At 46.8% G+C, this 22,613-nt stretch overlaps 1 protein-coding gene across 1 annotated transcript in view; it reads right to left on the bottom strand.

Moving 5' to 3' along the window:
- The window catches only part of PCSK6 (proprotein convertase subtilisin/kexin type 6), a 1,232,090-nt gene that overhangs the window by 985,408 nt on the left and 224,069 nt on the right, over positions 1-22,613 (bottom strand). Inside the window, exon 2 of the mRNA XM_069625020.1 lies at positions 4,383-4,487. Coding sequence (XP_069481121.1) covers positions 4,383-4,487 — 105 coding nt within the window. The remainder of the gene's footprint in view (positions 1-4,382; positions 4,488-22,613) is intronic.

Genomic DNA, 22,613 nt, shown 5'->3' with positions numbered 1-22,613 from the left:
CCTGCCTCTAAGGTGTGCCTTACAACAGTGCATCCTCCTCTTTCTCCTCCACCTCAATGGCACTCCCTCTCTCTCCCCCATCTATTCTGTTACTTTATCACCTATACCCCTTCTCTCAGAAAGTCTGGAGAACAAAACGTTTAAAAACAGATCTCTTGACGTCTAATCCTGGCCTACCTATCACCGACACCTATGTTAGTGCTACTTCCAGACAGACCATCACTGATATCCTCTTCTTTGCCCCCTCTCCAGACCATGGACCTCCCACTTAATCACTCCCATCTCCCCTTTTTCCTCTTCACCCATTAATGGCGACACTAGATGGGAAGTACTCTTGGCGCCTTCTCATCCTCTAGGTGCATCATTAACATCTATCACAATGGCACCGTTATGGCCTAGGGTCCTCAACCAAATCGTTTTCTCTTTGACCAGCTCCTGACGGCCCTCATCAACTTCGACCTTCTCCTGCCACTCCTCTCTCTCTCTCACTCTGCACCTCCTTCACCAACTCCAACAGGTGTACCATCCCTTTCTATCCATCCTTGGAAAACCTTCAAAAGGTGGTCACTGGCTTCATTTAGCCACTCTAAATGCTCGATCTGCTGTAAAACATTCTTCTGACACCTGCCTCCGTCTTGAAGACTTTGATCTCAACGTCCTCGCACACACCGAGACATGGTTCAATGCCAGCTCTGACAGAGCCTTTGACACTCTCCTTCTGGAGGGCTACAAGATCCTCTCCAAGCTTCAGCCCAACCAACCCTGTGGTGGAGTAGCCCTGATCTTCCCTGAGTGGGTGCCTACCTCTCTCATAGCCACCCAGCACTACTACTGCTTTGAAAGTCTTGTCTGCAAGCTTGATGTCTCTCCCACTCTCTCTAGCACCCATGACACTATCTACAGGCCCCCTGGCCTGTCTTCCTAACAGAATGGGATGACTTTACCTCCTCTCTTCTGACTTCTACCTCTAAACTCTTCCTTGGGGACTTCAACAACCACCTTGACTCCACAGTTCCTGCCTCTTCACTCTTCCGTGATCTCTGTACCTCTCTCTCCCTCACTATTCTCCCCTCCAACCCTACCCACTCTGTCGGACACACTCTTGATGCCTTTATCCCTGCTGATATCCTGCTCTAAAACTCTCACATCCCCTCTCTCCTGGTCTGACCACACTCTCCTCTCTTCTGGGGCCCCCTGACCGAGCCTCCACCAGCACTGCCAGCCTCCTTTGCGATCATCCGACCGATTAAACGCGTATCAGCTGCTGTGTTTGCCTCCACCTTCATCCATCCTCCTTCCCCTCCTCTGGACTCTCCCACTGACTCGGTCCTTGCCAATCTTCATCTTGCTATCACTAACACTCTTGACATTCTTGCCCCTGTCAAGAGGATCAGCCTGAAACCTGCCTCCAAGTGTAACAACTGGTACGACTCCAATCTAGCCGTTATGAAAAACAAGTGCAGAGTTGCTGAACGGAAGCAGACCTTGGGCTCATCCTCTGAAACTGGTAAAACTGTCTCTCTATCCATTCCAAAAATAGGACCCACATACAGGCCATATCTCTGGAGCCTTAACAACATGGCAGAACTCATCTGCAAGGAACTAGCCAATCCATCTGCAGTCTCCACCTCACCTCTTCCTTCTCATGCCCCCTGTACTGCGCTGGCCACCCATTTCACCTCTAAAACGCAGAACATTCTGACCTCTCCCTCTTCTTCCCTTTTCTCAACACTCCCTTGGCCTCTCATCCACCGCCACCCACTCTCTCCTCCTTCACATCTATCACAACAGATGAGATCTCTAGAATAGTCCGCTCTATGAAGGCTTCATCCAAACAGGTTTCACCCTGTTCTTCCAGAACCATCAAGGACACCATTTCCTCGCTCGCTCCAGCTCTTGCAGACTTCTGCAACCACTACTCAACATCTAGCTCTTTTCCTTCTTCCCTCAAGCAATCCTTTGTGCACCCCCTCCTAAAAAAATCCCTCAGCCAACCACTTGTATCCGGCTAACTACAGCCCTATCTCTACTTCACCCTTCCTTGGGAAACTCCTGGAGAAGTTGGTCCTACCCCCAACTGACCCAACACACTGAGACTGTTGGTTGTTTACATGACCATCAATCTGGATTCCGAGCATCTAGAGGCACAGTAACTGCTCTCCTGAACACCTGTGAAGAATTGCTTGCAAATCTTCACTAACTCTCCAGCTGTTCTCATTCTCCTTGGCCTTTGACATTGTTAACCATTCTATTTTCATAAAGCGGCTCCAAGATACTCTTGGTGTCTCAGACTGGGCACTGGATTGGTTGACCCCTCTTCCTCACGGACCACCCTTCCCAGGTGCTTCTGGGCTCCTTCTCCTCCACCACCACTCTCTACATGTGGTTCTCCAGGGCTCTATCCTCTCGTTTTTGCTTTTCAACATCTACCTTGCACCTTTTGCTCACCTGATCCCTGCCTTCTCTCCTCATTTCCAGTGTTATGCAGATGACACATAACTCTTCTTCAAGCTCCCCTCTTCCCCTGCTATTCAGTTTTGGTGCACCTCCAATGATTTCTGTCTTAATGCCAGCAAGATCATGATTCTTCCTATCAGGGACACCTGCTCCCCGTCTCCCTCATGCATTGTGGCCACCCTCAATGTTTTCTTCCCCTCTCTCTCTCTCTCTCTCTCTCCCTCTCTCTAATCTTGGTCTTGCCAAGGAGGCCCACTTTCAACTTCACCCCCTTAGAGGCATTCTCCCTTTCCTCCCCTTCCCCCAGAAACACAACGTCACTAGAGCTCTGGTCCTCTCCAGGCGGAGTACTCTAACAGCCTCTTCCTCAACCTGCCGCTTTCTTCACTCGGTCCTTTTCAACTAATACAGAATAGAGCTGTAAGACTTGTCCTTGGCCTCAAGCCCTGGGACCGTATCTTGCCATCTCTAAAATCTCTGCACTGGCTCTCGGTTGCGGCAAGGATCAAATTCAAGACCCTTTGCATCATTCACAAGGCGGCCTAGGACCACCCTACTCACAGCTCCCTCTTACTAAATACTCTCCATCCAGAACCCTTCCATCCTCTGGCTCCAACTCTCTGCTGATCAAACGTTTCTCCAAGCAGAGAGCTGGGGGCAGATCTCTCTCTCTTCAGCTGGCTTCCTCCCATGGAACAGTGTCCGTCTCTCTTTCTCTCCACCTTGAACAGACCACCACAAGTTTCGCAAACAACTCAAGACCTTTCTCTTCTCCTCCTCCTCCTCCTCCTCCTCCTTCCCTCTCCCCCTCCCCCTCACGTCTAACCTTCCCCTCTACAACTGAGATTGGCAGCCCGGTCCCTCAAGAGTCGAATTGGGTCCTGGTCTTCTACCCAATCGCCACCAGCATCCCACCCCTCTCCACTGCCCTCTGGGCCTACACCCGCCCGTCAGGTGGTTCTGCCCAGTTGCTAACAGCACCCCCTGCACTGCCCCCCTGGGTTCACACTTGCCTTTGGTTAGATTGTCTCCACCCTGCACTTACCTGTCAGGCGCTTGACTTCCCTCTTCACCTGGGACATCTCCATCCATGCACTTAACCTGTTTCCCCCCTCAACACGCTCCACTTGCCCCCCCACCCCCCAGAGGACCCTAATACCACTTAACACCACCCCCTTTTTCTCACTCACTGCACTTGCACGCTCTGAATGTCACAAGACCAGTAGGACTGCTGTTTGCTTTATTTATTCATTGCCTTATCCATTGTTTAGTCACTCCCTTGTTCCCTTCCTTTTTACCTTGTGGCGCTTTGAAACACTGTCTTGTTGTACAAGCTCCTTATAAATAACAAATAAAGCTATCACTTTAATATCTTTGGGTCTCTGCGCTATACAAATACATTGAACAGGACAGGGGAGGAAGTGATGGATTAATTCTGGGCAGTAATCATTTCCTTATTTCCATCTTCTGTATTTTTAACATCACCTTCCCTACTTATTCATTTTAAATGTCTTTATTGTGCTAAAAGTCGGTGTCAAAACAGAGTCAATACACTGCCCAAATAGATAGGACTATGCTTAAGGTACCAGATGGGTAGGTAACTTCAGAGGCGTAGCCAGGATTGTCTGAGAAGCGGGGCTTGAAGCTGATGTAGTTGGGCCCACCGCAGTTACATTAACATGTGTAAATGCCCACACAGAGCTGCTAAGTGGGCATGTACAGATTTTGGTTGGGCCTTGCCCGCTCAGGCACTACCCTGTCTACGCCTCTGGGTAACCTATGGGTTGACAACCTGCAAGAAATGCAGGGTTACATATTATTCTGGCCACCTGAGGAAACATAGGGGGCCTTCCCCCACCGGAAGCAGCCTCAGAAGTTCCACCCAGTAGGCAGTAGGGTGTAGGTGTACACATGCACAACTCTACCTTTGGGTCCATTCGGAGGAAGGTGTGTTCTCCTCGGCTGCTGAGTGTGGATCTCTTGATAGTTTTGCTGTGATAGAAATGGTAATAATCTTCCAAACTCCCGACCTGCAAAAAACACAATTAAATGAGCCTCAATTTTAGCAATAGGAACTTGGCGCTATAATACTCAAGAGCAGAATGGACGCATGATGTTTCGGGAAAATAAGTTGGCCTGTGAGAAACAGCAGACAGAGAAACACCGATATCATGACGTGTACAGGTATACAATATTATTGTCAAAATGCTAGATTTGTTTTATAAATTAGATATCTCGGCCACCTTGGAAACAGTGGTCCATCCAAAGCAAGCATTTGGTTATTCCTGGTTAGTAATGGCCGGGGGGGGGGGGCACACTCTGTTCTCTGAGAGTGTAGCTCCTACTTGACTAACAGAGGACACTGAGGCTGATTTTAAATGCTACAACTTGTTAAAAGTATGCATAAAACCTTTGCATGTTTCTTTGTACAAACTGTCATTTTCATGGATTTTTGGGGCAGAGCAGGGACGTGGATCCTCAGTTGTGAAGCGGCCACTCCCATCTGTTCCGCCGTAGAAATCTGGCAGCACCTCGGCATGCATCAGAATTTGATCCACGGGGTCAGGGTTGTCCAACTCCGGGCCGCGAGGACCAGGATCCTGATGGGTTTTGAGTATATCCCTCATTAATATTAATGAGGAAATATTTGCATAGATTTACAATCATTGTATGCAAATGTATCTAAAGAATATTAATGTAAGGTATCCTGAAAACCTGACATGGATCTGGGTCTGGAGTTGGACAACCCTGCACTAGGCGATGCTGTGGATTCCTGTGGAGTCTGCCACCTTTGTGCACCCACTAAAAGCTGGAAAATTGCAGGAACACATGGAAATGCCTCCCACCGCGCACCTACATGGTGGGAGGCATTAATACTTGCATGTACCTTCTTGTGTAAACAAACAAAGAAACCTAGTCCGTCCAGATTGCCAGGCATTGTATGCACTTTGTATTGCAGAGAAAAGTGCTGGCAAGGGGGGAATGGTGTGCAAGGAAGTGTACACAGAGACAGTCTCCTCGCTGCAAAAAGCGGGGATGTAAAATAAACGAGGCGCTGCGTGTTCCTTTGGTGCACAGCGCTGTCGCTTTTTACGAGCAATTCTCCTGGCTACGTGACCAACCTTCTTGACATCCTGAAGGAAATCAACGTGGCCTTCCATTCACATGTTCAGTGATGGCCAAATCCATCACTGCCTAATTTCCCTGGACTACTTTAACGGTTGGACGAGCCTGTTGGTGTGAACATTTGGATACAAAATTCCCCTAGCATCACAATTAAATTCGACAGAAACAACAAAGTTGCCACCTTCAGTCCTCAGGAAAAATGCAGCTTCTTTCTTTATGAACCGGTAGTTTTGCAAGCAAAATGTAAAGTATATTTGTATGTATGTATGTTGCTGGGCCTCTGACTTCTCCATGACCCATCCTCCTCTAATCTCATACCACCCTGAACCGCTATGTTAGTAAAACACGCTACTCTACCTTTATCCATTAATTTGTCATTTGTGAGAAAGCACAAGCTATGCCTGGGAATGCTGAACAAAGTATAGCAACATAATATAGGCTAAAAAAAAAAAAAAAACCCAGATTCAATCACACAGAAGATCTATACATTCATAAAAGATAAGATATTCCATAGAAAGGCACGACATTGCAGAAAAATACCACAGGCAGAGTTTTGGCTGCTCCTGAAATGGAGAATAACGCACGATAATTTGCAACCAGCAATGACGCTGGGTACAGCCGCCCATGTTTACATACACCCGAAAAGCAATGGGAGAAGGTTTAAGGATTTCTGATGAGAAATCCTCCACGCCGAAATTGATCACAGCTCCCAAACTTCTAGGAGCCATCGGAGAGTCTTAGCTTTTCAGCCAGGTTGCAAAGGGGCTAGCAGGTCCGTGTGTGGATTGGCCAATTGTTCTCAAAATTGGAAGTGCTAGCCAGTACAGCTGCCTCGCCACAGGCGGTTTATGCTCATACCTATATGACATCACCATCAACCGATCAGGGCTGTCGAGCGCCACCTTCAGGACAGTGCGTGGGCTTTAAGGCAGACCAGTAAAGACTGAGTTTCAGGAATCGATCATGGAGACAGTCATGGCCCGGACCAGCGCTTGGAAATCAGAGGGGAGTGCGGGGGGTGGGGAGGGATGGGAGGGTGGAATCAGATGTTACCAGTTTCTGGTTATGAGCATGAAGCATGGGTGGGTGGGGTGTGAGGCAAAAGCCAAGAGACTTTGCAGACATGGCAACAGGAGGGCCACATAAGCCCCGTCCGGGTCAATCACCCATCAACCTCGATGCGATTATCAGAGAAGCGATTTGACAGAAACATTGACTTGGTCAAAGATGAGTCCTGCTTTAGACAAATGGGCAGCCTCTCAGGACTCAATCCCCTGGAGACAGAGCTTCAGCTCAGTGTTCTTCCACACTAGTGCTTGCAAGTAGGTGCAGATGTAATCCACGTACAGGCCAGTAGGGACACCAAACTGCTTGTTAAGATCATCCAAGAGCTCCAAATGCTTTTATTTATTTATTTACATTTGTATAGCGCAGAACCAGCCCAAAGGCATTGTGGCGCTGTTACTTGCAGGGAGCTTAGTTGCAGGGAGGTACATTTTACATATTTTACATTATACATATTATGCATTGATAACACATTAATACAGTCAGCTAGTTGCAGTACATTTGCGGCGAGTAGTCCGGAAGCGACTGTGGTGTTGATCAAGTGAACATTTATGTGGTATAAAGGAGCACGGGGGGCGAGGGGTAGGCCTCTGGTGCACACAGAAGGAGTGAGCATCGACAACGACACCCACTCATCGCAACCACAACAAATTCAATAGGCCAGGAAGTAGGAGAATCAGGCCAATACATTACCGTGGACTATCATACGGTTATGCATAATGTTCAGATGCATGCCGGCGTCAATTACTGCCGATAGTCATAATAGGGCAAAGAGGCGGGTGCAGCACTCGATAGGCATCCTCCTGCACCGACACAGTGTCACTTTTAGTGCTGCCACCAGGCCGAATTTTAGTCTGAAAGGTGGTCAGAAAGTTCTGGTGAAAGGTGTACCGGTTGAGCCGCTCACTCCACAGTCTTGCCTTTCCACTCGCAGGAGTGGTGGGATTTGTGATGTACATGCATCTTGAATACTGAAATGCACTGTATATCGTTACATCAGAATAACATGTACACAGCTCAAAATAATTAAAAGGACTCACCTCTACGTGGCATGTCACTTAATGAAACAAAGTAATGGGCCACATTTAGAGTTGGGGGGTAATGCTGAAACAGGCAGTGGAAGGGGGAATAGATGGCGGCGGTCTACCATCCCCCTATGTCAGACCAATGCCATCGGCACTAACAGATACCCAAAACATCGTGCTTGGAAGGGAACAGCATCATTTATATACTTAAGTTCATAGCGGAACACTACAAAGTCCTATGAACAACCTCATAGCCATACCCACTCTAATCAAGATACCGGCTGCCCTAAGGAACTCACGGTGGCAACAGTAAAGACAGACACAAGTGATCACAGTTCAAGGGGGTTTATTAAACTGTATGCAAGTTGGAAAAAGGCCTAATCTAAAGATAAATCTAAGATGGGATCAAGCGCCGACCATCAAATGAAAAATAATGCAGCCCTAGTGGCATTGTGACAAATAAAAGGGCCTATACTAAGAAAAACCTTTTGCCAATTCTTACAACTAATACAAAAAGGGTGTGGGATAGCTTTCAAGAAAAGAAAGTAGTGTTCACAAATAATAGGTCAGGATGCGGAAGCCTGGGTCTCCGTTCTCCATGTTTAGAGAACGGGGTAAGGTGGGACTTCTGAGCACAGCACACTTCTAGAGCGTTCCCCAGCACGCGACAGTTCTGGTTTCAACTTCTCACAAGCCTTGACAGCCAAGTCTCTTTTCAACAAAAGTCTCTTGCCTTCGAGGGTCAGTAAAATAACAAACAAAATTAAAGTTCTTTTCAACTTGTACTTGGGATGATGATGATTCTTCACCCCTGGGTGCCCCTCTTCTGGATGCATACCCCTCTCAAATCACAGCCTCCTTTCTCTGGGTTCACAAATCTTAATGTATTTTTAAACAGTTCAAGTGGACATCCCTCTGCCGGGTTGACCTTTGTCAAAACACTGTTTCTTGGGACTTTGTCCCCTCTTCGTCAGCATTCCTTTGCCAGGTTCACTCTGGCCAACTTTTACCACACAGTTCACTATGGGACTTTTAGACTTCGTCCCTTTTTGTTAGCATCCCTCTGCCGGGTTCCCTCTTGCCAACTTTCAATGTTGGCGGGATTCACTTCCCTTGCTTTCTCAAAATGTGTGACCACTTTGACCTATCTTGACGCCTCTCCTACGGCATTCTGGTATCTGTAGTTTCATCAATATGGGACAAACCAGCGTTACTCGAGACAGCACCCACGTGGTGCTGGGTCCCTCTGCAGCTTGTTTTCCTTTAACACTTTTACAGTTCTTTGAGCTTTTCTCAATATGCCACTTTGCGTCTTTCATTCAACAGAGCCCGGTTCCCATCGGCTCTCCCTTCGACTCACCAGCTGTGATGAACCTGAAGTGGGAGAATGGAAGACCAGGCTCCCGTCCTTCACCTCTCGCGTTTGGCCTAGAGGGTCACGGCCCAGACACCCGCCGCGAGAAGAATTTGTCCATCTACCAGACGACCAGGTACCCTGGTACAGGAACATACGGATGTGTCCACCTGCCTGCCCAGCAGCCCGCACTGGCCATGCCGACACCTGCGGCTCGGATCAGCTAGACTAAAAACCACACGTCGTTAGAGATGCCATGACGACCTAGACAACGGGAAGCACATCTGTATAAATATACACACTTAACATTCCCACACCAATCTACACGAAGAATATACTCAGTGCTCTGACGTAGGCGACAGGCATATTCACGGACGTGCATCTTTATTATTTTTACATAGGCTTTCAGAGTACAGAAACGCAAGACGCATCATGAACTCATCTATAACGCTTGCTCATGCTTCCCTTGAAACCCGTTACCACCGTGAGAGGTATAATGGAAACACGATATTGGTCATGGAAATATATGCCACTATAATCTAAAGCACCCATGCACGAAATGGATCACTTATGCACCAGGCCCAAGTAGGCCTCAAGCAAGAGTTCCGTGGACATTAACAAAGCAAAAGTCAGGTTGCTGATCCTGCAGAATGAGCCTGGTGGAGCACCCAGCCAAGGTCGCAATGTTGCAAACCCACATCCAAGAACAAATCATCAAAGGCACGATGTTGCAACCTCGCACTCCGCGTACCAACGTTAAAATCATATCTACAAATTAAACCAGACACACAGTGGAAAAACAATATTAATTGTGCAGAATTCTGCCTCAAACACGGTCCCGCCTCACGTGACCAAGCCGAACCTGACGAGATGCCAAAACCCAGGAGAGACAGGGCGTCTGGGTCCCTCACTACGAGACACAGGCCGGGACACTTGAAAGGCTCAATGGACACCTGCTACAGTGGGAACGGTCAGCTCCCACCTATGAATAAATCCTCACACTGTCTGCATGTACCCATATTGAAACATTGTTGCAAACACGGGTACACCGAGAGCTGGGAACAACGGTGGTCCCAGGCTGGGGAGCTCACGGATGCACCAATCAGAACATGGGGCTCTTATCTCAGACGTCAGTAACATTAGCCAATCCTCAGGGGTCTTCATGTAACAATTCTTATGTATCTAATTGAAGGGACAACCCAGATATACCACCTGACTACACCTTGACCACTAATATCATTCTCTATATGTGTACTATACTAACCCTACCACTCGAGCAACCAATTAAGAGTGGCGATAGGTTTTTTGTTAACTTTCTGAAGTGACGCAAGTAGCGCGTCATAATGTAGTAAAAAGGGCCTGCGAGCCCCACGATTGTGTGTGTGTCAGGACGAACGCGTACGCTCCTTGACCCATCCCTGCCGTTTTGCATAAATAAACAGCAGAGTCGCCTTGCTCCTTGTGTGCGTCTCATACTCTATCTCACACCTGGGATATACGGGAGGTGTTGGGGCCTCCCTGCCCGGAGGTCTGCGGACGGCCCGGCCGACCCCGGCAGAATTTCCCCCCGACAAGTTGGAGGCACTGCTGAGATCAGTAGGGATTTAATAGGATATAACGAGCACAAGGAATTTTGGATTTCAGAGTGGTGGGAAAGAGAAGCATGATAAAGGAGCTGGTACGGAGATAAACTATAAACCAGTGGATAGAAAGAAGAAGGGGAAAGGGGCGTGGCTGCGCACGGAGAACGCCGGCCACGGCAAATGTAAAAGGGGGAGGAGAACAGAGAAACAGGACGACTGTATAAGATCATCGTAAGGGGTACGCAGCCGCAGGGGGCTGCGTGCGCTTCGGCCGCAGGGGGCCGTAGGGGAAGGAATATACTATAACATCATATCTATTATTATTGCATAATTTGTCAGAGGATTATCGTAAGTCCCCACACTTACGGGGCGAGGTAAGCAATACAAGGTTGTATATTGTAAACTGCTAAGTAAGGGGAAGGGTAACACGGGGAGTGAAATTATGTCATACGGGAAAGGGTCGGGAGGGTGGGGGAACACCCTCACTACCCCACTACAGCACATATGCACCACACTGCCACCACATAGGGAGAAGTTAATTAAGTACAGCATAGAGTGGACCCAGGGGACAGACAATAAAATGTTAACACCATGGCCGCCTAATGGCAGTTTCGATCCATATGCCCAACATTCACTACTAAACCATCTGCACAATACATACAAGGGGAAGAAGTTAGCAAACCATGTGGAGGTGTTTAACTTATGGAGGATGTTCCAGGGGTCTAGACCAGGACCAAATGGAATGTTCACTATGGGGGAAACACCGGAAGAAAAGGAGATTAAGAAAGAAGGAACGGATGGGGAAAAGGAGTGCGGAAGAACAAAGAATACGGGGAACGAAAGACAGGGGGGAGAAAAGATTGATAAATCAGACGACATAAAAAAGGAACCGACCAATGGGATACCCATAACACCGGGAGTGAAAACAGAGGGAGGAGGGTTGTACCCTTTAAGAGAATTAGGAGAAATAGCAGGACAGTTAAGGGCGGCTGAAGGATACTCAAACCCGGCATACAGCCCTCCACCATATGTGGCTCATGGGAAGATACCAATGGGGGACAGGAGGATTAGAGAAGAACAGACTGTAGAGATAGGAAACGATGAGTGGATAGCTGCACAGATATTGTTGAAATTACGAGGCTCACTAACTGGAGAAGAAAGGGAGGCGGTAGAGAGAACAAACGAGGATAATACCAGAGAGAGTGAAATGAGGGGAGAGGAGCTACTAAGGCAGAAGGAAGAGATTTTGGAGGGAAGATTAGCAGAACTAAGGGATGAGCAGAATGAACTGGTTAAACAACTTGAGCGGGAGGAAAGAGAGAGAGTGAGGAAAAGGAAAGAAGGTAAGGACGAATTGGAAAAATTAAGGGAACGAAGTGAGGAGAAAAAGAGAGAAGCTGAAAGGGTAAAAGGAGCAGCAGATAGGATATCAAGAGTAGTGCTGAGAGAGAAGAAGAAGAAAAGGAAAAAGAAATGGAAATATGGAGGAGGAGGATAATATCAGAGGCAACTAAGAAATATGAAGAGGGGAAGGTAATAGAGAGTATAGTAGAAAGAGAAAGGGTGAAATGGGAAAGGAAGAAAGAGGATGAAAGGATATTGGAACAGATGAGCAACGAAGTAATGGAGGAGTTGAAAAGGAAAAGGGAGGAAAATAGTAGGGAAATGGAGGAGAGGAGTGAAGGAGGAAGAGAAGAGAGGGGTTGGGAGAGTGAAAGATGGGGAGATGTATATAAAAATAGAGAGGTAGCAACAACATCAGCACAAAGGGGAACAGTTGGTAACAACGGAAAGGGAGAAAGAGACCTAATAGACTTAAAAACAGTAACAATAAAAGGAAAAAAGGCAGAGTGGGGGGTGCCATTTATGAATGATTTTTGTAGTGAGGAGGAAGGAGGAGTGGAGAAGGATGGAAGGAAGAGTGAAAGGGAAAGCTTAGATAAACTATACCTTACTAGAACAAACATAGATTCGCCCTGGATGAGTAGAAGATGGGAGGAGCTGGAGAGAAGTAAGGAGGAAGTGAAAAGAATAGGGGAAACACAAACCAATGAAACCACGCCACCCACATCACCACCGCGCCCTCCCACGTCACGCCCTACATGTTCAACTACCGCGCGCTCTCTGCACAGAATAAAGCTCGCGCCCTTCATGAATGAACTTACACCTTATGCATGTCGGCTTAGGGACCTCCCTAGTCGTAGGCAAGACAGGCAAATAAACATACCTATATTGAACACAGGAAATGATGAAAAAAGGGGAAAGGAAGAAGAGGGAGGTAGGAGCAGAGGTGGTAAGGAAGAATTTGAAGTAGTAAAAGAAATGGGGGAAGAGGAGGGGTGTGAAGACTCAACATTATGGAGCGTAAAGGGTGACGCAAGACAGAATTTAATGCCACTGCTAGAGAGAGGAGGGGCTAGACCACAGTATGTACCTTGGAAACATACGGATAAGGAAAATATAAAATGTAGGCTCCCATCACTAAGTGGAGGTGCGGGTAAGTGGATATATGAAATGGAAAAACACACCGCAGGACAGAAACTAGCAGTAGGAGACGTGAAGGGCCTGTTAATATCAATATTAGGGGATAGAGCGGATGACATTTGGAAAAGAGCGGGATTCCATGGGGTAACAATAACGAACACATCGCATGATGGGGCACCATTTGCAAATTGCAGACATGCGCTATGGCAGGCACTGAGAGTACAGTACCCAGACACATCAGACATAGGAGCCATTACTTCCCGTAAGATGGGCGAAAATGAGGATCCTGTTGATTATATCCAGGATATTCAAGAGAAGTGGCGCATGGAAACTAGAGAACAATGGGACAAAACACCAGCCATATTTTATCATATACTAGTACAAGGGCTCCCAGAAGGAGTTCAAAAACAACTAAAGAAAGTAGTGGGGATGGAAGTAAAACCATGGCCAGAAATACAACTGACTATAGTACATCACTGCAGAACATGGCAAGGAAAAATGAAACAAAAGGAAGAGGATAGGAAAACAGAAGAGGCCAAATTAGTACAGAAAAAACTTACTAAATACACAATGGAAGGGGCACTAATAACTACGCCCACACCAATGGCCCAAAGCCCAACGCAAGTAGTGGCTGCACAAGATCCCGCTCAAATAGCGCCTCCACAAGGGGTAATAGAGCAAGTGCCGCCTCTGCAATTACACGCACCAAACATGGGAGGAGGGTACCCAATGCAAGGAACTGGGTATTATAGTTATAACAGAGGGAGAGGAGGGTTTATGAGAGGGAGAGGATATGGATATAATACCCAACAACAGGCTGGGGGACTCAGAAATAACTACTCCACAGGGCAACCCGTATACCAAGACAACGCAGGGAGCTTCCCATGGCAAAACAGGGAACCACCCGTGTGTTGGAGCTGCGGAATATTAGGACACATGTCACGTACATGTAGGGTCAGGCCAGGAACACCAGCATGGAATGAACAAGCACAACCTAGGACATCACAAGAACAGCAGGGCATACAACAGCAGCAGATGTCACAACAAGGGAGTGGCCAACCACAACAACCACAACAGCCACAAACCTATTCACTGCCACAACAACAAATAACACAGTATCTGCCACCGCCACAACAACAAGTAGCGTTAATACAACCACCACCACAAAATGAACGAACACAATTGGGTGGGGTGACGGTGTTGGGACACAACCCTTACACAGGGAATGGCCAATCATTGTACCCCCAATAGGCCAGCCCACAGACGGCCTTGGTGTGTCCCATCCTGTCAGTAACACCTAATAGTGCGGAGGAACCACGCATAGAGGTAAAGATAGGTGACAAAAAATTATCATTTCTTGTTGACACCGGGGCAACCCGGTCTTGCATAAGGGAAGGTAAATTTAAGATGTCAGGCGAAGCCATGAACACCCAAGGATTTTCTGGGGCTAAAGGGTTGGTTCCATTTACTGATAACGTTCCGTTATCTATTGGAGATTATGATCTGTCAGTTCCACTTTTGTATTATAGCGCCTCACCAGTAAATATACTGGGGAGGGACATAATGAACAGGTTGAACATGACGATCTCGTTTACAGAGGATGGCATAATTTGCTCTACTCCAGGGATTAACATGCTCGCAGCACGACAGATTTTGCAAGCATACTGTGGACAGACAGCGATTAGGGCGGAGCCAGTAGATGGCGAGATATTTCAATATGGCACTGACATGGCATTTGCATGGATGCCAGGGATAGAAGGGAAAATATGGAGGAGACCAGCAGCCTATCTATTCCGACCAGAAACACCAGGTAATGAACTAGAAGGGAAGGTGTTTGCAGTGGACATTGAGAGCATTATTGCAACAGCTGATTATGTTGCTGTGCACGCCCAAGATAAAGAAGGGAGAGCATGGAGGGCGGTGATAGCACTAGCAGAAGGATGTAGGCTGACCCAGGTGTCAGATGAAGAGCTGTTCTCAGAAGAAAAGGAAGAAAATGAAATGGTGTTCATGATGAGTGTAGAAATATGGCTAAGAGTGGCTCACAAACAAATAGCACAGAAAATTGCAATGGCACTTGAGGCACCCGCAGGCACCCCAGTCCCATTTTTTAAGGAGGATATGTCAAAGGTGCCCAAATCATTATGGACTATTAGCCCTTATGACGTAGGATGCATAAAAAGCATAGGGGGTGTAAGGATAAAGTTGAAAAAGGGTGCCATACTACCAAGAGTGAAACAGTACCCATTGTCAAAAGAGGCAGATGAGGGAATATATGAAACCATAACGGCCCTTATAAACAATGGCATATTGGTCCCCTCAGAATCACCATGTAACACAGCTGTGTACCCGGTGCGCAAGGCTAAAGGGGGGTCTTGGCGCTTCATACAGGACCTCAGACCCTTGAACAACATAGTAGAAGCAGAGTATCCAGTAACAGCAAACCCGGCCACAATATTGTGTGGCATTCCGGCAGAAGCATCACGATTTACAGTGATTGACCTTAAAAATGCTTTTTTCTCAATACCATTACACCCAGACTCACAAGATTTGACAAGCTTTACTTACCGAAATACAAAGTGGAAACATACCAGATTACCACAGGGGTATTGTGAATCACCCTCAATTTTCAATAGAGTAATACAGATGGATTTGGGTAACGTTCAGGTGGAAAGCACAGTGTTACAGTATGTGGATGACATAATAATTTGTAGTACAAACGAAAGCAAATGTAGAGAGGACTCCTTAAAAATGTTGACGATACTGGCAGAAAAGGGGCACAAGGTAGACATGGAAAAGATACAATACTGTCAGGAACAGGTACTTTACATTGGCCAACTGATATCCCAACATGGAAGAAGGATTGCACCACAAAGAGCACAGGCCATCTCAAGCACTCCCGTGCCACAGACTGTGAGAGAACTGCAGCAATTTCTGGGGCTGTGCAACTACTGTAGAGCATGGGTATTTGATTACAGTTCATACATAGGACCCCTGCTTGAGGGTTTGAAGGAAGCAAATAAAGGGGAGAAAAAGTTGGGATGGACTATGGAAATGAGGGAGGCATTTGACGAATTAAAAGACGCAATATCAACTGCTCCAGTACTGGCATCCCCAGACTATGAGCGGCGCTTCTTTATATTATCACATTGCGACTCAGCAGTGATGAAAGCAGTGTTGGCCCAAAAAACTAGCATGGGCTATAAACCAGTAGCATTTTACAGCGGTCACTTAGACCCTATAATGTTAGGCCACTTCTCTTGTGAACAAGGTCTCGCTGCAGCTGCTTTTGCAGTAGAAAAAGCATCAGCAATAACTATGGGGTGTCCAACTACACTATTTGTGGAACATGCACTATTTGCGATATTGAATAAACCTAAGTCCACATTAACGACACAGAGGGCATCAGGTTATGAGATTATTTTGTCTAAAGCTGAACTAGCAATTGTTAGATGTAGCACGGTTAACCCTGCAAGGTTCCTAGCAGAAGTAATTGAAGAAGGAGATTACGCCCACGACTGCACCCAAGTAACTGAACTATACTCATGTACTAGGAAAGTTGAAGAAAACGCACTAGAGGGAGGTGAGCTTTTGTTTATTGATGGGTCATCAACTATTGATCAAGGAGATGGGATACGAAGGACTGGGGCAGCAGTAGTAAAAATGATGGAGGCGCCGGTGTGTGTGGCTATGAAGTGTGTACAATTACCACAGCATTACTCTGCTCAAGCGGCGGAACTCGTTGCACTCATATTGGCATTAAAGGAAAGTTTTAATAAAAGAGTAACTATATATTCCGACAGTGCATATGTTACATCCACTGTCCACTCAGGGCTATCAAAATGGAGAAGAAGAGGGTTTAGGAGAGCTGATGGCACTCCAGTACAACATGCCCTCTTGTTGGCTGAACTAATTGAAGTAATAAACGATCCCCAAGAACTAGCCCTAGTAAAATGCACCGCACACACCAATGGAGAAGACTACGTCTCAAAAGGAAATGCAGCAGCAGATGCACATGCGAAATATGCTGCATATTTTGGTGAGATATGGAACCCCACCGACTCACAGAGAGGGAGAGGGAGGGGAATAGCGAGGGAGATGTTAATAAGAGAAGGGTACACCCATCTCCCAGCCACACAGATTATGGAGCTACAAGCGGCTGCACCAATGGCCGAAAAAGAAGTATGGGTGAAAAGAGGATGCACAATGTCACCAACCGACGCACTATGGCGCCAGGGTGGCACTGGGAAAGTTGTAATACCAGTGGCACTGTTAAATACCGCCTCGAGCCAATTACATCACCCTGCCCATACAGGCAAGGAAATAATTGCAGCACGAATTAGAGAAGATTGGTTTTGTCCCGAGTTAACCTCCCATGTGTCAAATTTTATCAGCAATTGCCTCACATGTCAACAGTTTACGGCCGGTCATACTTTAAAAGTGATAAGAGGTACAATACCCCGGCCAGAAGGACCTTTTCGGCACCTTCACATTGACTATGTTGATATGATCAACATCTGTCAAGGCAATAGGTATATGATTGTAGTAGTATGCCCATTTTCTAGGTGGATTGAAGCAGGGCCCTGTTCACACCCTGATGCGTTTAGAGCAGCCAAATTCATAGTAAGGGAGGTCTTCCCCAGATGGGGAGTGTGCGAGGTGTTAAGATCAGATAACGGCCCCCATTTCGCAAATGAAATGTTCCAGCATATCACATCCCTGCTGAACATTAAACACAAATTTGCATGCGCATACCACCCACAGGCTAATGGTGTATGTGAACGCCTGAATGGCCTGTTGAAGGAGGCAATTGCTAAAATACAACAAACAACAAAGAAAAGTTGGTTGTATTGCCTTCCGTTAGCATTGTTTGAACTTAGAAACAGGCCAGGGTCCGACCACCACCTCACCCCTCACGAAGTGGTTACTGGACGTCAAATGCGCCTTCCCCTAACTCCAACGTCAAGGGCATTCACCGATAACGAAAGTTCAGCGAATGTGTTAGGAGATGAAATGTATCAATATGTGTCTTCTTTGATTACTAGTGTGGTGTTTGTGTCTCAACAGCTCGAGCGCACACGGGGCGGGTCCACCAGCAATCAAGAAAAAGACGAAAGTACGGAATTGGGAAAGGAGAACTCCTGCAAACTTGCCAAAGGTGACCACGTACTACTTCGCAATTTCAATAGAAGGTGGCACGAGAAGAGGTTCACTGGCCCCCATCTGGTAGAGGACGTATCAACAAGAGCAGTAAAACTAAAGGATAAGCGTGCCTGGAACCACCTACATGACGTAAAGATCTACAAACTGCAGACCCGCCCCAGCGCCAACGACAGGTCCGTTGGACGAACAGCAACAACATCGCCGACAGCGGAAGAAAGTTCCACCACAGACAACGACCCAATTGTTCTCTCGGAGACGATAACTGACGAAGAAAGGGGTGATCCCCATACTGCCCACCCCATGGTCACGCGCTCAAAGAGTAAAAATACTTCCGCCATCTGAGCGCAAACCCCCCCCCATTGACTCCTAAGTACAATTGTAACTAAAACTAAAGGACATTGCTTACACCAATACACATGTAAACACGTGAATGTTCTCTTTTTCTCTCGCACATACAGGAACTGCGTAATGTTGTATTGTTAAGAAAAGCTAATTAACAAGTTCAGTGTACAGGCGTAGATGGTGCTGCCAGACGATAACTACCCAGAAGAATTGCCACAACAATTTGTATACGAAATAAAGAGGCCAACATACCTAAAAAAGAGAAGGGTACGTGTATACTACACAGCCTTCCTCCTGGCCATAGAATATCACATGCCCCACCTCCACCCATACTTGCCAGTCCTAAGAGACCCATCACTTAGAGTAGCGTGGGAGCAGCTCTTCGCCTGGGCACTGAATGACTACTTGATAGGGAGAGCTTAAAGGTAACAAAACTAACATTTAATAACCAGCACTTTTGAGAATTTTCAGGCGGGCAACTGTAACGTCGCAAGAATAAGCTGCCAGGACCGCAGCAAGGTAAGAGCAAAATGCCGGTGAAATTAGCATATGTAATAAAAATAATAGGGATTTTTATGATCACCGGGTTCTTGGCTGCTTCTGTCTGGCAGTACAGCTATGCTATTGATTTTATTGCTGCACCCAACCTTAATATACCCCCGTCCCCTGCTGCAACAGGTGTTACGTCAGGTGGTAATAGTAATTTTGCACCCAAGCAAAATAGAGTTAAACGCAGCACGTACTCAGACAATAAAGGTATTGATAATTATGTACAAGATTCAGCACACGTCACAAACAACATATGGTACCAACACATGACCCGCATTGGTAAGCAGACAACTGAGGATAGCTGTTACGTTTGCTCATTAATACCATACGCCATGAGCGCTTCACGAACATTTGTTGCCACAGAAATAGATGAAAAAACAGCACAGTGCGTAATATATTTGGCCCTGTTCCAAACGAAAGGAAGATTTCAAGGAACAGTAGTGCACATGACATGGAAAACACGAGACTCATACCCATATGAAAACAACTTCCTCAAGACCTATCGGAGTTATCACAAGACCAGTTTACATGCTGAAGCATTCAGGTACATAACAAGTGGCCCTGCAAAAGGAGAAACAAAGAAGGTAACACTGCAGTACCTACCATGTGATTGGTACGCCACTGAAGTTCCGGGTAAACAAGGATGCTGGGAAAGGCCGCTACTGACGATAACAGGAAAGGTGTTCCTGGGCAACAGCTGGGAGATAGGAGTGATTGGCAGCAACATGGTAACAAAAGAAACTATCTCAACTATCGAGACACACAATCATCGATGTTGGACGACGTGGATCAAGTATGTACCCATGCTCACATGGGTAGAAGAAGATGAAGACCCGATAACTATACTACCATTGACTGCACCCAAAGTATGCTACCAGCATAAAGGAGAGGTGGACGTAGGATATAACACCAATTGTGCAAGCGTGATGGAGTTGCCTGAGGGGGGAGCGGGAACAGCAGTAATAATGGACCATTATTGGGCCTGTGGGGAAAAGGCATATCATACATTGCCTCCCCTGTGGAATGGTGTGTGCACAATGGTACACGTCAATGTACCATCACTAGTGGTACCTAAGAAGCATGTCGATGTGGCGAAATTTCCTAAAATGGATGAAGGGGATAAGAGAAGAAAGAGATCTGCACCACTCCAGAAGGAGCAAGGAAACAGGACCAACAGCAATGATACTGTCCTAAACAGGAGAAAAAGACAAGGAGAGCCATTGACGGGAAATTACCTGTGGGGAAGATCGGAAACGGAACTAACATCAATACCGCCAGAACATAGACTATTCAGCAGAGCAGCAATGTTCTTCTCCTCAATAATACATCCGGGACTGCAGGCATACGCAAACGCAAAATGGCTCCAAATAACAAGGTGGGAACTAATGATGACCATCAATTCAACAGTAAATGGGTTCAACGCAATTAAAGAGGAGCTGCGAGCTGTAAGGATGGTTGCACTCCAGAACAGATATGTATTGGACCTCCTCACAGCAATGGAAGGAGGAGTTTGTGCAAAGATAGGACAATCTTGCTGCACGTTCATACCTGCCAACGATGCTGACAATGGTACGCTGACAGAAGCAGTTTCACAATTGGCCCAGATGCACTCCAAAATGATGGACGAAAGTAACGGTGTGAACAAGGATAAGAGCTGGTTTTCACTATTATGGTCATGGATGCCATCTTGGCTGTCAGATGGACTGAAAATAATAGTGGGATGTGCTATTTTGGCTGGAGCTGCCCTGATCATAATTAGGTTTTGGAAGGCCCGGAAGGCACGCACGACTGACGAGTTGCTGGAAATGGTGGGAATGCACCCCTTAATGCCAGCAGATGACGGCCAGCATACAGGTGTGATAATACAAGAAAGGGAGAAGTTGCGCACCCAAATTATCACCAATCATCTAGACCCACCATCAGTGAAGATCGAAAACCCAAGGAACCCCAGGAGCTACATAGGAAGATGGGTATACTGTACTCCTGGAGGAACATGTGAATACATGTATTGGTCATTTGAAGATCATGTAAACCATTATGGACATCTCGGCGGGATAACTAAGATATGGAGGGTAAGAGGAGATAACGAAAAGGATATGTTTGTGGTCGACAAGTCGACCAGAGGGGGGACTGAAGTGGGAGAATGGAAGACCAGGCTCCCGTCCTTCACCTCTCGCGTTTGGCCTAGAGGGTCACGGCCCAGACACCCCCCGCGAGAAGAATTTGTCCATCTACCAGACGACCAGGTACCCTGGTACAGGAACATACGGATGTGTCCACCTGCCTGCCCAGCAGCCCGCACTGGCCATGCCGACACCTGCGGCTCGGATCAGCTAGACTAAAAACCACACGTCGTTAGAGATGCCATGACGACCTAGACAACGGGAAGCACATCTGTATAAATATACACACTTAACATTCCCACACCAATCTACACGAAGAATATACTCAGTGCTCTGACGTAGGCGACAGGCATATTCACGGACGTGCATCTTTATTATTTTTACATAGGCTTTCAGAGTACAGAAACGCAAGACGCATCATGAACTCATCTATAACGCTTGCTCATGCTTCCCTTGAAACCCGTTACCACCGTGAGAGGTATAATGGAAACACGATATTGGTCATGGAAATATATGCCACTATAATCTAAAGCACCCATGCACGAAATGGATCACTTATGCACCAGGCCCAAGTAGGCCTCAAGCAAGAGTTCCGTGGACATTAACAAAGCAAAAGTCAGGTTGCTGATCCTGCAGAATGAGCCTGGTGGAGCACCCAGCCAAGGTCGCAATGTTGCAAACCCACATCCAAGAACAAATCATCAAAGGCACGATGTTGCAACCTCGCACTCCGCGTACCAACGTTAAAATCATATCTACAAATTAAACCAGACACACAGTGGAAAAACAATATTAATTGTGCAGAATTCTGCCTCAAACACGGTCCCGCCTCACGTGACCAAGCCGAACCTGACGAGATGCCAAAACCCAGGAGAGACAGGGCGTCTGGGTCCCTCACTACGAGACACAGGCCGGGACACTTGAAAGGCTCAATGGACACCTGCTACAGTGGGAACGGTCAGCTCCCACCTATGAATAAATCCTCACACTGTCTGCATGTACCCATATTGAAACATTGTTGCAAACACGGGTACACCGAGAGCTGGGAACAACGGTGGTCCCAGGCTGGGGAGCTCACGGATGCACCAATCAGAACATGGGGCTCTTATCTCAGACGTCAGTAACATTAGCCAATCCTCAGGGGTCTTCATGTAACAATTCTTATGTATCTAATTGAAGGGACAACCCAGATATACCACCTGACTACACCTTGACCACTAATATCATTCTCTATATGTGTACTATACTAACCCTACCACTCGAGCAACCAATTAAGAGTGGCGATAGGTTTTTTGTTAACTTTCTGAAGTGACGCAAGTAGCGCGTCATAATGTAGTAAAAA

This window comes from Ambystoma mexicanum, chromosome 11 (assembly GCF_040938575.1).
Source record: "Ambystoma mexicanum isolate Mex_15411 chromosome 11, UKY_AmexF1_1, whole genome shotgun sequence".
Taxonomy (NCBI): domain Eukaryota; kingdom Metazoa; phylum Chordata; class Amphibia; order Caudata; family Ambystomatidae; genus Ambystoma; species Ambystoma mexicanum.
This window is presented reverse-complemented; position numbering and strand designations above follow the sequence as displayed.